Source organism: Phallusia mammillata, chromosome 2, assembly GCF_965637545.1.
Source record: "Phallusia mammillata chromosome 2, kaPhaMamm4.hap1.1, whole genome shotgun sequence".
NCBI classification, from domain to species: Eukaryota; Metazoa; Chordata; class Ascidiacea; order Phlebobranchia; family Ascidiidae; genus Phallusia; species Phallusia mammillata.
In genome coordinates this window covers 20,028,380-20,044,960 of record NC_137253.1, presented here as the reverse complement: position 1 = coordinate 20,044,960, position 16,581 = coordinate 20,028,380, and the positions used below count along the sequence as shown (strand labels likewise).

At 37.9% G+C, this 16,581-nt stretch overlaps 2 protein-coding genes across 2 annotated transcripts; one reads left to right on the top strand and one right to left on the bottom strand.

The window, feature by feature from the left end:
• The first annotated feature begins 3,751 nt into the window (after nt 1-3,751).
• LOC145214185 (hemocyanin, beta-C chain unit D-like) lies at nt 3,752-7,772 on the top strand. The gene is made up of 7 exons (XM_080082674.1): nt 3,752-3,984; nt 4,550-4,656; nt 4,713-4,854; nt 4,961-5,159; nt 5,312-5,444; nt 6,260-6,454; nt 7,047-7,772. The coding sequence occupies exons 2-7, from the start codon at nt 4,615-4,617 to the stop codon at nt 7,425-7,427; spliced, it is 1,092 nt and encodes a 363-aa protein (XP_079938800.1). The 5' UTR covers nt 3,752-3,984; nt 4,550-4,614; the 3' UTR covers nt 7,428-7,772.
• A 514-nt stretch (nt 7,773-8,286) lies between these two features.
• On the bottom strand, nt 8,287-11,863 carry LOC145214186 (ubiquitin-ribosomal protein eL40 fusion protein). Its single transcript, XM_080082675.1, has 5 exons — nt 11,739-11,863; nt 11,542-11,650; nt 10,970-11,056; nt 10,735-10,837; nt 8,287-8,433 (listed from the first exon to the last, which is right to left on the bottom strand). The coding sequence occupies exons 2-5, from the start codon at nt 11,642-11,644 to the stop codon at nt 8,340-8,342; spliced, it is 387 nt and encodes a 128-aa protein (XP_079938801.1). The 5' UTR covers nt 11,645-11,650; nt 11,739-11,863; the 3' UTR covers nt 8,287-8,339.
• Between the last annotated feature and the right edge of the window lie 4,718 nt (nt 11,864-16,581).

Genomic DNA, 16,581 nt, shown 5'->3' with positions numbered 1-16,581 from the left:
TCGAAAATCAGAAAACATCGGACGTCAGCACGCTTTTAAGATACACGATGTAGGTTAAAAGTAGGATAAGTTTAATTATAAAAAAAAAACTTGAGAGGGTTATCTGCATGTGCCTATTTTACACCATCATATTTTATTAGGCAATTTGGCCATATTTCCAAAACGCTTTATTATGCTTTGAGAATATATAGTCGACCAAACAAAACGTTTTGCATGAAAATGTGAAAAACAACTCTAAAAATACAAACATCTGAAAAAGATACCCAACTACTGTTATGGTAAAAACATGTATTTCATTTTTGGAACACTTCCCAATTTGTTTAATTTTGGATAACTTCCAGTTTTGTGTTGTTACTAATCCAAATGGGAGTTGGAACCAGACTATAATTTGCATCCATTTAAACGGCGGGCGTGCGGTGACAACAGAACAGCTGTCTTTGAGTTAAACATGAGTTAATAGTTTCGCATTGCCTGTGACGCAGTTTAGCCATATTTTAATGACGCAATTATTTGTCACTTATCGTTTATGTGAATATGGTTAATGTGAATTTACGTGAAACCAATCTAAATACTGTACGTAGTTTGATCAGAACCGATTTTTAGCATACAAGTTACAAAAAAGTAGGATCAGGCCAAAACTAAATTAGACACTCGCAAAAGTTTTATGTGATTATATTTTCGTAGTTTGCAACATGCTGAAAGTTCACTTTAAATTTAGAACAAAGCCCGTGTTTTCCCAACATTTTAATTATATGTTCCAAAAAATCGGTTTGTGGCTTATTAAATGCACCAAACTTTTAAAAGAACTTTCTAATTGTACGGCCACAGACTAATGATAACTTATGTTTTAATATAATATTATGAATCGAAATAGCTTTAGAGCACACCGTTTTTATTACCCATTGTTTGAGAACCACTGGGCTAAGCGGTACTATTCTCTACTTTGCACCTGCCTGCCCAAAACCATGGATAGGAATTGGAAATAATTTACCAATAAAGTTCAGATGTACAATTGTATTAAAAAATTTATGCTAAGATTCTCGCGTGAGCGGCATGTCTTGCGTCACAGTGCCAAAACAATTTAAACTTTAAAAACGTGTTATGTGTTATTGACCGTCCATAGTGTAGTCTTTGAAATCACGTTCAGGTTCATCGCCATCAAACGAGACCAGGGCGCATTTGTTTCGCGAAACGTTATCGACTGACGTCAGCTATATAATGTATATTTAAAAAGATTGGTTGAAAACGGAAGATGAAAATAGACGCCCGTGTAGCTGTGAAAAAGTGTTACATACATTGTGGGCATTCGTTTGTGTTGTATTCATTACTTTTCATGAAACTGCACAAAATGCTTGATATAACGTCGCTGCGATGAATATTGCAGTATTTTATTTCTCAACAAAAAGTAAAAAAGCGTTACAAAAGCCCGACAAGGACGAATATCATTGCGACGTTGGTTATTTGTTAAACTTCTGCGAAAACGAAATAGACTTTGAAAAAAAACTGCAAGTCACAGCACGCGTCAAGTTGGCTTAGTGAAACTCATGCCATGACGGCCAAGAAGGCCTTTATAATCCTTAGATAATGAGCAAATATATTTATTTGCATTTCAGAATCAGTTTGAAATTTTGACGCCGGACAAGAGAAAAATGAAAATCTTTAGAAATGTGATAATTGTCTGCCTAATTTACCTATGCTGTGCAGAGAATTTTCTGTTTTTCGAAGCAGACAATTTCGAAAGCGATCAAGATGAAGGTTGGTATAAAACGTCAACATACTTTAAATAACTCAATATTAGTCGTGCGTTAAACACCCAGGCTACGATTGTTATTGAACTTTTAGATAACCTTCAGATCAGCGCCATTGAGCCGGACCAAGCCACCGTCTTGAAACATTCGCTTCTTTCAATCACCAAGGGCGTAAATTGCAACTCAAAACAAAGTAAGTTTATCCCCCAAGATTTATTACAAGAATGCTGTGTTTCACAGATCTAAGTCTCTGACAAAATATTTTACAGATCGGAAACATTGCTGGGTCAGCTGCGAACAACATAAGCTTGCATTTTCGGATCATTGTTGTCAGTGCACATGTCGCAGAGGTTACGTTTTGGATGAAGACAAAAAAAGTTGCAATCTAGGTAAATGTTTTAGCTTAATAAAACTGTGACTGCTCGCTGCAGTCACAGTTTGTATACTTGGGGTCACACAAATATTATGTCAAATTTTAAATGCATCAAAAATGTCAAATGTTTTTTTCTTTGGCATAGTTTACGATCGAAATTTAGGATGGTTTACATCGTCATATCCTGTGTGGTTAGCATAGTAAGCCTAAAAAAGTAACTCAAAGAAAAACAATTTCAGTCACCTGGGGCGCATGGAGTTCGTGGACAAAATGTTTGGCAACCGAATGGGGAGGTCTCCAGACACGCAGAAGAAAATGTTTAACCAAGAAGCACGTCAGCGCAAATGGACGGTGTCTGGGAGAAGGAACTAGAAGCAGAACGTGCTCCAGCGTCACAAGTGGTAAGATCATTTTCGATTTCCTTCACTTCCGTTAATAAGCGTCTAAAGAGTCTAGACCAGGGGTGGGGAACCTTTTTGTTTATAAAGGCCACAAAACGGTTTATCGACACTCGTTTAGGCCGCATAGACTATTTCCCAGGCGAAAGACAGTGGTGTTCAAACTTTTTGACTTTACAGAATGGTCGTTTTGCTATTCCCTCGTAGAGTTGTAGGACTTACGGTCCAAGCTAAATAAAGATCCGTATTACATTTCCACCTTAACTACAACATTCAGGATTAAGGAACTTAGAAACTCGTTTGTTTACAAATATCAATAATTTAAGAGCAACTTGTGACATCACAGACGAGTTTAAGATATTCGATTATGCGCAAACAATTGTTCTTTTGCAACACAATTAAGATTGTAGAACCTTCGTAGTCCTGTGGAAACCGCTATGTGTACAACTACGGGACCATTTGGCTCTAGTTTGAAAACCGCTGCCCTAGAACTGATCAAATAGTAATGGGGATTAAAGATAAAGAAATACGTTTCTGTCTATTTTTATCGCTTGGTGCAATTTCTAATATCAACATCCTAAAATCATAGGCGCCGAACACGGGTATGCCGGGTATGCCAGGCATACCCGAACGAAAACCTCGGGTATGCCGCATACCCAAGAATCGGACCAACGTTAGTCATGCGTTATATGCTGTGGAAATTATTCTGATACGAACCAATATGTGGTTACTGTTTCACAACCATGAATTATTCGCATTCATTACAATTGTAACGTCTTTAAAAAGCATTGGAATTTGAACATTGAAGGGTGGTAAAAAAATAAAACGGGGTGTTGGCGTTCGCTTAGGGGAGAAGGGGGAACGTTAACAACTACGTGATACAATTTTATCGTTTGTGCTAAATTTTGAGAATACAGTCCAATCTTTGTTCTAACTGTCATTAACGCAAGAATGACGACTGTCTAGTTTCAACCGAAAAAACAACAACGCTTATTGTTACGTTACAAATTCATATTAACGTGTTAGCTTATCGAAAGTTACTGGCAGTTTAGAACATCGTTTGAAGTACACTAAACTTTAAAGTTAATAATGCGTCACATATGATTCACTGCGTTAAATAGGGAACACATTGTAAACGAAACAAACGACTTTATAACATACAAAACGATTTTTGTAATGGCTAGTCCAGCGGAAGTGTGTGCGCTTTGTTGCGTGAAGTATTTTTGTAATAGTTATTACAGAGAAAATAAATGTTAAACATTAAAGTAATTTGTAACGCACAGCGAAGTATGTAATTTGAGACGTAAGGTGACCTCCGACCCAAACTATTTTTTATCTTTATTGTTCCGCCTCCCCGTAATTTCGGCAAGTGGGTCCTATTTTTTTGTAATGTTACCGCGTTACCGCGCACAAACATGCGTCGAATTGCAACACTAGCAGAAGGGCCTGGCAGCGGAACTATAAGGTGTGTACTGCGAGCTTTAACGTAGTCTCATCATATGCAGCGACAGGAAATGAATTTGGTATTTCATGACGTCATTTTGTGACGTCAAATATATGGCATACCCGGGAAAAATTTAAAGTCGGCGCCTAGGCCTAAAATGTATTTTGACATCGAAGGCCGCACTTAGTGTCCTGAAATGCCGCATGCGCCCGCGGACCGCATCCGACATGCGTGCAACTTTTAAGTGGCCCTCCACCCCACAAAAACAAAAGCATTTGCTGATTCCTACCCAAGGTATTCATGTACTAAGAATTTTTGTGGGGATCGCCAAGACTTTAACTTCAATTGCAAATTAACTCAAATTCAGTAATAAGTTTGCGCGTCAACGCTTCTTCATTTGATCACAACTAACAATATGGATACAAGTAGTACTAATCATATATACACCCTGGACCAGGTGTACAAGGGAAAATGACAAGGTTTTGTTGTGCAAAATATTGAAAAATTAACCAATGCTCTAATCTAGTAGATGTTTAACTTTTATCTCGTATTCCCGCTTACGTCGTAAGTTTTTACTTGTTATCAGACTACTTCATCCGAAAAAATGTGCGACACCTCAGCGACGAAGAAGTTCAGGATTTGGTGCAGGCAATGACAAAGTTCAAAAACGATCTTTCAGTTAGTGGGCACGATGTAAGTTGAAGTTTTTTGGTTGGTTAGAAATCATTTTACCAACGTGATTTCTGTAGAATTTGGTGGGCTGGCATGGTTGGCCATTTCGATGTCATTGGAATAAACAATACAAAGGTCATAAAAATGGACACTGTAGTTTCCATATGGACGTTAGATTTCCTGCCTGGCATCGCTTAATTGTTGTGCAGCTCGAAAGAGGTTTGTACTTTTATGATTTTAACTTTTCTGCAAACGTAATTTCTGGTGTAGCATATTTTTTAGGGAATAAAAATGGTGTTAAACAAATTTAAAACATTTTTTAAAGGATTGAGCAAATATATGCGTAACAAGACGCTCGGTATTCCTTACTGGGACTGGACGGAATCTATTTGGAAAGGTCTACCTCCTCTTCTTGGGAACAAAACCATTTTTGATACACAGAGAAATATTACGGTCGAAAATCCATTTTACCGTTCACTTGTTCGGGGCCACAAACCGTTGAAACTTTTTAATGGGGAACCATTGTAAGTTTTTAAAAAAAACACATATCTCTTGTTATTTTACATTTTTAGGAGTTTAATGCCTTTTGAAAAATAATCTTGTAGGTTACGTAAGAGATATTGTGATGGTATCATAATTGTGGCGGGTTTGTTTATAGTTCCATTTTCTTGCTCAGCTACTCACAACGGAGAGTTGGTTACGATGGATTGAGGCAACACGCATATTTTTTACGCGGTGTCATCAGAGCTTTGACCTCGGATAGTTTTCGGTTCTTCGATCGCAACTTTGAAATAACGCCACACAATGTTGTAAGTAACTTTTAATGAGCTTTTAACATAAGCAACGTTGGTAAGAATTTGTAGGATGATTCCCATGTCAAGTGACTGCCTCAAGTAAACTCAATAGATTGAAATTAATCTACAGTAATCTATCTCTCAAATCCACATACAGAATGAACGACAAAGCCGGATTGTATTGTACATTTAGACTTTATGCGTGCAAGACACTTTTAATGCATTTAATTCTCTTCAGGAGATAAAATAATTCCAACAAAACTCCGGAGACTGAAAGTTCAATTGATCTTACATTTATCAAAACTTACGAACTTTATAAGACATAAAAATCTTGCCCGTAAACGCCACTCGTCAGGAAATCATCCACTTTGACCACCTTAATATTCCAGAATAACCGGTAGAGCTACTAACACAATAATAATAAATCACAACAGAATAGTTTGATAAATACCGATAGATGGCGTGAAGAGCGCAGTTATTTAAATTAACAGTGAGACTGGGTTAAGGTTAAGAACTAAGTTTAACGTAAGAAACTTAGTGATTAGGTTGCGCTCCCGGGTACAAATACCAATCGAGCTTTTTTATTGTCTGTACATGGGTCAGTCGCGTCGGACCATACGGCAAAGTTCCTGCTAATTTTTATACAAATGGCGTTTGAAATATTTGGGGATGGTCTTTGCGCCACCTAACGGTATGTATCAAACTTGTCTGTTGTGAGTTATTGTTTTAGTAGACTTTCCATAAGAACCGATTATAATCAAAAAGATTAAGACGAGTTTAATTCAGTACAATCGACAGAGGGCAATCACGATTATGTCAATGTTTTTCAGGTTCACGGCTGTCTGTGCAATGGTACAGATAGATGTAGCTACGGGATGACGACGGTTGACTTTGCAGCGTGGGATCCGGCTTTTATGATTCATCACAGTCAAGTTGATCGAATCTACACCTTGCATCGTGTGCTTAGAGAAGAACTTCAAATTCAAGACTGGACCAAAGAATATATTTTCGATAGTTACAAACCGGTAAGACATGTAGGCCTAAGCCAGGGGTGCCAATTTTTACCAAGTGAAGACGCCCGCGGGCCAACGTGTTTGTAGAATTAGAACACAAATATACGGGATTTAAGAAATTGTGGGATTTTGTTGCGTCAGAACGATGTACACTTCCTTTTTACCGGGAAAAAGTTCCATGGAAGGCTTTTGCGTGAAGTCGCAAGTCGCCAAATCATAAACACCTAATCCGGACGGTGGCGGGTACAATTTGAAAAAAAAACAGCTGCGGGCCACTTGAAATGCCGCCGCGGGCCGCACTTTGGACACCCCTGGCCTAAGCGTTTAACAGCAATGACACAAGTCGCTTTGTTAAGTCAGAATAAAAGGTAATCCAGTAAAGTAATTAATTTGGTGGAAGTACGCCAAAACATGGCCAATGAACTTTTAACTCCTTTGTCATACTAAAGATTGGCTAAATGTAACTTACTAAAGCCTTGTGCAGATCAACCGTCATTTCATAAGATATATAACAGATAATTAACGGCACACAAGGCTTTTTAAACAGCGCTTAGTGCAAAACGTTTCGAAAATTTGACATTAACACATTAAAAATGATTTTTAGAAAATTAAAGCTGCAAAAACAAGAAAGAAAATGATGAAAAAAGCCGAAGACCTTCTTCATGCAATAGAAATGCCTCTGTCCCCATTCTGCAACGCTTCTATGAACCCGTTTCAGGTGACTCTCAGAAAGGGGGTGTCAAACGTCATAACTAGTTATTATGGACAGGAACTCTTCGGATACAAATATGACAGTTTTAACCTGGACGACCGAGATTGGCGGTTGCTGTTGGTGGACATGATCAAGTATCGAAACCGTTTAAATTCGGAAGTCCCAGGACTACCTTTTGTGTCAGAAATGGGTAAGGATCTTGGATTGATTTCTAAAAACAGTTCGAGTGATTGGGATCTGTGCAAGGAACATTCTCACAAGCACAAATCGTAACTTAGTTTTTGTTATTAGTTGCTTCGCACACGTTTAATCTCAAAGTAAAAAAAGCACTGACTGTTTTTTTTTTCAAACTGTTGCCAGCTATTAATTGTTGCCTTGTTGCCGAGTTTTTTTTACTTTATATTTTTGTCTTTAAGTTGAATCTTGCTGTACACTTGATCACGTTCAATTTATGCTCGTTTTCTTATGACCACAGTTGTTTATTAAAGTTGTATGTAATTTTGCAAGGTTTTTCACGTATAGTAGGTTAAATTCGCCACTCGAGAACGCCCTTAACATAAGAAACAAAGTTATTGTTTTGCAATAACCGGCTTGCATAACTGCTGCAAGATAATGCGTCAGTTATAATTCACTCATAGCCTAATTACTTATCGTTTGCATTTTAATACTTATTCAAGAATTTACCTTTGCAACGTTGAGAAAGCAAAAAATAGTTTCCAAAAAGTGTGGCGAAATGTGCACGCATAACTCTCAAAGCAATTTTTTCAAAAAAAATTGGTGACTAAAACCGGACTCTAACTAGGCCATCGATTCTCAAGATGGTTCATCAGCACACCAGCGCAAATACAGAAGCGTCTTAATCCGCAGTTTTTTCAGGTTTTGTGATTGATTTAGTTTTGTACAGGTCGCTATGTCTTCTTTCATCAGGCAAAACAGACCCTCGAATATATTGCAAAAAGACAGCAACGGTTATAAATAACAACGCTCAAGCTCACTTTTTTACTTCTTCCAGTTGCCATCGTCACATTAATCACACCTTGGTTGTAAAATAAGTGATCTTAAATATCAACAAACTTGAAGTTCGAGAACCGCTGATCTTAATAGACAGTTTCGTAACAAAGACCAACAGACGCAAATGCAAATTGTGGTTTATTTCATGAAAAACCGCATCTTGCGTAGCTTAGTTTACTTTAGCTTCTTCTTGGGGCGCAAGTGGTTTGTATGGCCACATTTCTTCTTGCGGCAGTTTGTGGCTCTCGCGTGCAAACGAGCGTAACACCTAAAAATAGTTACAACACAATTGAAAAAAACAAAAAGTGTGTCACTCTTCATAATTGAAGATTCATAATTGAAGAGTGACAATAAGGACTAAACTTGAAAAGATTGTGAGAATAGGGACCCTAGTCACAATGGTAAGACAAACATGTACCATGGATTGTTGCCCTTGTAGCCTTGATCCTAAAATAATACCATACTGTGAGGTAAACAAAATCCACTGGTAGTTTTTTGAAAGAGAGTTTCTTTAACACAAGTGAAAACTCTGTACTTTTTGACATATGTGTTTAGTTTTATTGTGAAAAAGTTTATTTCATTGAGAACTTTTTGTAAGACATCTCTCAATGGCATGTTCGCAACTTTCTGATAAATAGTTCAGTACCCCAAATAGGTTTAAGTATGTAAATGTAAACTGCCAAATTAAAATGAACTTCAAATTTTGCATTGTTTGCAAAAATGATTGATTTGTGGTCATCCTTCTCCAGCTTTGGCAAAAGCATAAGGTTGTCTATCTTATTTTTTTTGACAACAACTTGTTACCTCAAAAAGGCATATTCTACATACTGTCCAAATCCTATCAAATTCAGACATTGTTTAAAAAGTTTACCCGTTTTAGGGGGGTAATCGGGTAACTAATAAGGCTGCAGGGCAAAACAGGACAACTAACACCTAACACCCAAAAATGACAAATTGCACAAACTGTCAAAATTACATTCAATTTGAACATTGTCTATAGTTTTCACCCATTTGAGGGGTAAATGGGGGTAAATAGTGGGGCTTAAGGGGAAAACACAACAGTAGATATCTTAAAAATGATGTATTCTCAACTGTCAAAATGTAATGAAATTCTGGTATTGTTCAAAAAATTCACCCATTTTAAGGGGATACAGTCAAACTTCGATACTATGCCACCTTGATATTATGCCACCCTCGCTACTATACCACTTTTGATTGTCACCAACTAAATTCAATAGAAAATATATTTACTATGCCACCCCTTACCCTTGATACTATGACACATGAGAGTACAGTATTACTGTATTAACGGTCTGGTTCCGGATTGAAAATTGACAATTTTCGGTTTGAGCTCATGATAAAACAGAGAAAACATGAAAAACAAATCGTTGAGTAAACAAACGTGGTCATGTTAAGATGTTTCACGGCTTTGCAATGAGTTATGTAAACGCCGTTCCGTGCTTATTTCACGACAAAACTAACAGATCCTGTTTGTTCTATGCACGATCTATCTGTTTTTTGCAGGGAGTCAACCGGAACTGAACCCGAACCCGCGAACCGGTTTGAGCAGTTAATTTCATTAAACCCGAACCGAACCGCTAATTACGATTTTCTGAAAACCCGAACCGGAGTTGAACCCCATATTTTATTTGGCGTTGGACCCGAACCTGAACCGCACCAGTAAAAAATGCAGTCTGTTTTATATTTCGCGATTTTTTTCAAAACAGCGCACTGAAGAAAGCACGAGATAACACTTATTGGGCGTGTCAAAAATAACAGTGCACGGGCACATTTCGTTTGGAGTTTGATAAGGCCAGGGACAGGGAAATAATGGGTAGAATTAAATTAAAACGAATAAAAATTTAAACCGGTTTAAAAACCGCAAACCGGTTCGGACCGGGTAATCTGAACCCGTATGACAAGCGGTTCGACTCTCTGGTTTTTTGTAATAAATTATACTGCATACTGTACCTTATACTGTAATAAATTACAATCGTACAACACAACGTGGCATTACAGTACATTGTCATGTCACAAGGCTATTTTTACAACCAACCCTCGCTATTATGCCACTTTCTCTCGGTCCCAAAGGGTGGCATAATATCGAAGTTTGACTGTATTGTAGTGCCCAGCGACAAAAATTTTACCCCTTGAGAAGTAGCGTGGTAAATACTGCGATTATCTCAATAAATGAAGCAGATATATCTATGAACTGTATAAGTTTCATCCAAAACCATCAAAAATGCATAAACAAACTTCACCGGAGAAAAACAGTCAAAACAAGGTATGTCCCCTTCACGGATTGACAGTACCTGCTTGCCAAGGAACATTTACGAACGAGATGAAAGACATTACTAGTTTACTACCCAAGCTGTTAGATTATTAACAACATTGCTACAGATGTGTTATTTTTGTTAAAATTTCTTTTATGTGTGTAGTATAAGTTTATGCAGGCATCAAGACGCAAAACCAAACTAAAGGCTTATGTGGATGTAAAAGTGCTATACAACCAACATGAAACAATGCTGTCGGGATACGTTTAATGCACCTTATTTGAAAATATTCTTACTTTCTGCAAATCATTTTGTCACAGTTGTACTTTTGGGCCAACAACCTCAAGCTGGGTTCAATGACACCCCCACGAAGACGGAGCACCAAATGTAAGGTGGATTCTGCAATAGAAATACAAACAAATTTAAAACTGTGGGGTCAAATAAGGTTAATTAAAAATTATGTTTTAAAGAAACACTAATTTACAAGCAAATATACAATTGATATTTGTTTACAAAAACTTGCTGACCTACCCTTTTGAATATTGTAGTCAGAGAGAGTACGGCCATCTTCCAACTGCTTACCAGCAAAAATTAAACGTTGCTGATCAGGTGGGATTCCTATAAAATGCAACAATAACATGAAAATGAGGCACATTGAGGCAAATAAAACAACTCGATGGAAAACGGAGCATAGTAGACAATAAAATAAGTTTTGCTGGTGGAAGTATAAGGCAAATCACCAAAAAAAACTGCAACTATTGTACAGGTGAAACAAAAGTCATTGAAAAAAACATACAGAAAATTCTTTAATCACAAAATGATTTTGAAATAAAAATAAAACTTTAGAGTCTGGGCCCTGCACTTATTATATGTTTGTGTTAATATCACTCAAGGATTTAATCAGATTTATTCATACCTCACTAAATCAATATAGGTTTCTGGAAAGACTAACTTACAAAAAGTTTTTCCAGTTCTTATGGTTACTACACGACTTTTCAAGTTGTACTGAATAAAACTAATTTAACTTGCAAGTTCGTAGCAGAAACAGCTAAACACATGTTTGAATTAAAGACATAATTTACAATTTTACACATTTTTCGTACCTTCCTTGTCCTGTATTTTTGCCTTTACATTTTCGATGCTGTCCGAAGCTTCCACTTCAAGGGTTATGGTTTTCCCTGTCAGAGTTTTCACAAAAATCTGCATTGTGCTCTGAATAAAAAATGCGTTACCTATTGACGTGAAATTTTGTTGGCCTTACAATGAATTACAAAAAGATTGTTAATTTACAGACGCTCACCTATCCTAATAAACCGATAGGCCGCAGAAAAAGAACGCGTAAGTGCACAGCAGTGCGTGGTGTAGTTATATTCACACCGCTTGGATACGTGAAACCTTTTTTCTTGGCAACTACCGGAATATTGGTTTGTGTTCTTTCACTCTCAGCTCTCACTTAAATCTGCTTGTAAGGTGTTCAAGATTTTCCAAAGAAAAAGCAGCTGGGCTATTAGCCATCGCTATTTACATTCAAATGTCATTCGAACAACAGCAGTGGTGTGGAGAAAGTGACCAAAACGACAAATTTATCGGTGCATATAAAATATACAGGATCGCTTGGATCACTTGGATCGCTTGGATCACTTGGATCACTTGGATTGCTTGGATCGCTTGGATCGCTTGGTGCAACCTTTATATCGCGTGTTCCACCTCAACACCGCTTGGTGCAACATTATATCGCTTGGTGCACCTTTATATCGCTTGGTGCACCATTATATCGTTTGGTGCACCTTTATATCGCTTGCTGCACCTTTATTTCGCTTGGTGCACCTTTATATCGCTGGATGCGCCTTCATACAACTAGGTGTGCCTTTATATCTTGGTGCACCTTAGCATCACTTGGTGCATCTTTATATCACTTGGTGCAACTTTATATCGCTTGGTGCGCCTTTATACCGCTTGGTGCTCCTTTATATCGCTTGGTGCACCTTTATATCGCTGGATGCACCTTTATATAACTAGGTGCACGTTTATATCACTTGGTGCAACTTTATATCGCTTGGTGCGCCTTTATACCGCTTGGTGCTCCTCTATATCGCTTGATGCACCTTTATATAACTAGGTGCACCTTTATATCACTTGGTGCACCTTCATATCGCTTGGTGTAGGCTACCCTTGCATCGCTTAGTGTACATTTATACCACTTTATATAGCTTGCTATATCCTTGTCGCTTGTTACACCAAAATATTACTTGAGTAACCTTTGTATCGTTTTAAAATAAATTATGATCTAATATTTGTACCTTTTTGTGTAGTATACACTTTTTGTGGAAACCCCCACTGGACAATATGACAAGAAACCTTAATTTGTATTCTATGCATTTAATTGCAAAATCTAAAGTTATGTTATTGTTTCTATTTCGACCTGAACCACGTGCGTTTGCGTTCAAATCCTAGCATATAACCAGATGTGTTCTTCCAGATGTGTTTGTGTGATTTTCGTTTTTTAATTCGTAATACTTGTTTGCATCAGCTTATCGTAAATACATGGGGGTTTATTTTACAAAAAAAAATTCGTTCATATAATATAAATGGTGCTGCAGTAAAATGCAAATCGTACTGGACGAAACAGATAGCTAGCGATCCATGTGAATGTGATTGTTTATTTCGATATAAAGGTGTACCGAGCGATACGAAGTTCCAAGTGGTATAAACGCGCACCACGTTGCACAAAGGTACATCACGCAATACAAATGTGCATCAAGCGATTGTGCTCTAATTCAGTGGTCGGCAACCGCCGGTCCGCGGCCCGGTACCGGTCCGCGAGGAGTTCGTTACCGGGCCGTATAATGTTTCAGGTTAAATGCTTTGAAACATTTTTCCCATGTATCCCGAGGATGATAAACTAATTTAAGCGTTTTCATTGCTAAATATTTGTAGTTTTTTGAAGACCGGTCCGCGATAAAATTTCAGTTTCAAAAACGGTCCGCAGTGCAAAAAAGGTTGCCGACCCCTGCTCTAATTAACAAAATTGTGCACCAAGCGATATTAAGATGCACCAAGAGATATAGAGGTGCACCAAGCGACGTTAAGGTGCACCTAATAGTTGTATAAAGCTGCACCAAGCGATATAAAGGTGCACCAAGCGACGTTAAGGCGCACCTAGTTGTATAAATGCGCACCAAGCGATATAAAGGCACACCTAGTTGTATAAAGGTGCATCAAGTGATATAAAGGTGCATCAAGCGATATAAAGATGCATCAAGCGATGTAAGGGTGCACCAAGCGGTATAAAGACACATCTAGTTACGTAAAGGTGCACCAAGTGATATAAATGAGCACCGAGCTACAAAATTGTGCACCGAGCGATATAAAGGTGCACCAAGTGGAATAAAGGTACACAGAGCGATAGAAGGGTAAACCAAGCGATATAAATGTGCTCAAAAGTATGTTAAGATGCACTAAGTGATATAAAGGTGCACCAAGTGAAATAAAGGTGCTCCAAGCGGTGTGAATAATGCACCAAGCGATCCAAGTGATCCAAGCGATCCCAGCAATCCAAGTGAACCAAGTGATCCTGTATATTTTAGATGCACCCCAAATTTATGCGTGTCTGCATCTTTGTGTGTCAGTTCTCCAGCCAGGCTTGCAATCAAACTTTTGTGAATGAACGTTTCGATCGAAACTCTTAAAAAAAAACAAAAAAAAACACAGGTCTCGGAAAAGGGTGCTAAATGCAGTTGTGTTCCAATACGCCTGCGTAGGCCTAAAGGGTCCTGTGTCGTTCCATACATGGTAACACATTTGGTTTCAAACGAGTTTCTTTTTGTTGGTTTAAAAAACATCAGGTAAAACCAAAACTGGAACTAAACCAGGAAAAATACAACCTGTATTTTTTGCCATCACAAACATTATTAATTTCAGCACAACGTAGGCTACCCAAGAAACCGCGAGTTATCAGCTATATAGTGCATGCAGGGGTGGGCAAACTTTTCAGTGCAAGGGTCGCATTCAAAAGTTCTCAATCTTATGGGGCCGCATAGCATTACCCAACGGCCGCCAATTGCTTGCTTGTTTTTTGTTTTAAAATAACTGGTGTAAAGAATTAGGTTTATATCATATATATACCCTTTAAAGTCGCCTAAAATGCTTATTGGGTTTTTGTATTCATTTTTGTATTTATATATATGGGTTTTTGTATTTTTTCCCCTGGGTTTTTGTATTTATATAGAATAAACCTAATCAACTTTAATGATTCAGCATCTCCGCACCGCCCTAAGAACAGTTCTCGCACCTCTGGTTAAGAACCCAATTTCTAACTTGGTGCATAAGTTTAGCTGAACGGAGCATACTGTTTATGACGTCATAATCTGTATTGTGACGATAGCGGTGCCTGATTTTTCGTATTCTTTGTACACAATAAGCGGATAAAAACCCTGGCGCATGTGGTTACTAGGCTGGTAATCTTTTTTCCAGTCTCACAAAATCTGTTTTCAACAATTTGAAAATCAAAATATGTGGCAAAATAGTTTTAGTTACGTCACGGCCGCCAGTACATGTATTTAAATATGCATAGTCACATCCGCACAAACTAGTCTCCGCGGCCGCATGTGGCCATACGGCCGCAGGTTGTACACCCCTGATTTAGCCAAAAATATTAACATAGCATATTTTCAGCTATGTGCAAATACGTTGGTGTCACTTCAACGATTGGACAAACATTGGTTGAAACGAAACAATTGTAGTTGTTTCAAAATGAACAAGAATTTGTTGCAAACATAGGCTACCCCACGTTTTTTTGTTAATAGATTCCTTACGCCAACATTAAACAATGCGAGTCGCTTTTAGTATCCATCTTTAGGTGTTGTGCGGGTCTGTGTTAACGATTCTAAAGCCGTGTTTAATGTCCGTTTGCAAAGTACTGCAACGACCTAAACTTGATCCAAAGTGACCAAAGTTTTGTCGTCTACACTCTACAGTGCAAAGTGCATGGGCTGTATTTGAAAACGTGAATCGCTTTTACTTTTATCGAACGAAGAAATTGTGTCAAGTGACGATTTGCATTATAACGTGGCAGAAACAACAGGCTAAAGCACGTAAAGAGTATCTGTGTTTAGTTGCAAAGTGTGGTACGGATACAGATACTGCACATGGTATAGGTATCAAGTCGCACTCCGGTATCTTTTAAAACTCTACACCTACGCTCATAATACTAGTCAGCGTTACTCGGTTACTTTCCCTTTAAAATTTACTAACATTTGGCGGGCCGTAGTTTACCCAACCCTGGGCTAGTGCGTGCCAAAAGTGAAAAATTGCAAAATGTTGCGCTGTTGCTTAAAATCATTTTTTTAAAGTTATGTTAGCCATCGCTATTCCCTTTCAAATGTCATTTCGCAATGGAAAGATTTAAAATTAAACACAAGGAGATTTTAACCGGTTCGGACCGGCTAATTTGCCCGAACCGGAACAACACCCCAACACCTAAAAACAATACATAGTAAACCCGAACCAACCCTGTCCCCATATGACAAGCGGTTCGACTCCTTGCATAGACGGATCGTCGATGGTGAAGGAGGAGGAAGGCCAGCACTGTCCGATGCTACATGCTAGTTTGATTCATTCTCGGCATAAATTTTTGCAAGTGGACAACTGTAATTACTGTATCGGGACAGCAATACAATGCAAAATTGGGATTTAAAATTTATTCTTGTTGTGGTAGATTTCGCAGTATAAAAACTTCACTGACAGCGGAACAAAAACAACGCGAAGGTTGTTTGCGTAGTTCCAACGTTATGTGTGCAGGTTGTTTTAGAACTGCTTGTTTTGCTGCAACTTTTATCTAATAGACTTATACACTGGGTTGCCATACTGTCCTTATTTCGAAGATTTGTCCTTATTTTGAAGGGCAATGTCTTAGAAAATGTTTTTGTCCTTATTTTTAAGAAATGTCCTTGTTTTTGACTTGAGTCCTTATTTTGTCTTATTTTTAACAATTACAAGTCAAATCCCTCCTAAAAGTAAACCTAGACCTGGGCTGTAAGTATTTTCTACGAACAAGGAGTTGGAACAGATTGTTCCTGGCAAAAAAATATGACATGTGATATGTCGAGGTTCGAATAAATACAAAGATTTGTTCAAAAACGTCT

Coding starts and splice junctions, on each gene's coding strand:
- LOC145214185 (XM_080082674.1), top strand. CDS start 4,615: ATGACAAAGTTCAAAAACGATCTTTCAGTTAGTGGGCACGAT. Junction 5,160..5,311: donor CTTTTTAATGGGGAACCATT/GTAAGTTTTTAA, acceptor TTTCTTGCTCAG/CTACTCACAACGGAGAGTTG. Junction 6,455..7,046: donor TTTTCGATAGTTACAAACCG/GTAAGACATGTA, acceptor AATGATTTTTAG/AAAATTAAAGCTGCAAAAAC.
- LOC145214186 (XM_080082675.1), bottom strand. CDS start 11,644: ATGCAGATTTTTGTGAAAACTCTGACAGGGAAAACCATAACCCTTGAA. Junction 11,057..11,541: donor AAAAATACAGGACAAGGAAG/GTACGAAAAATG, acceptor TGCATTTTATAG/GAATCCCACCTGATCAGCAA. Junction 8,434..10,734: donor GACAAAATGATTTGCAGAAA/GTAAGAATATTT, acceptor AACTATTTTTAG/GTGTTACGCTCGTTTGCACG.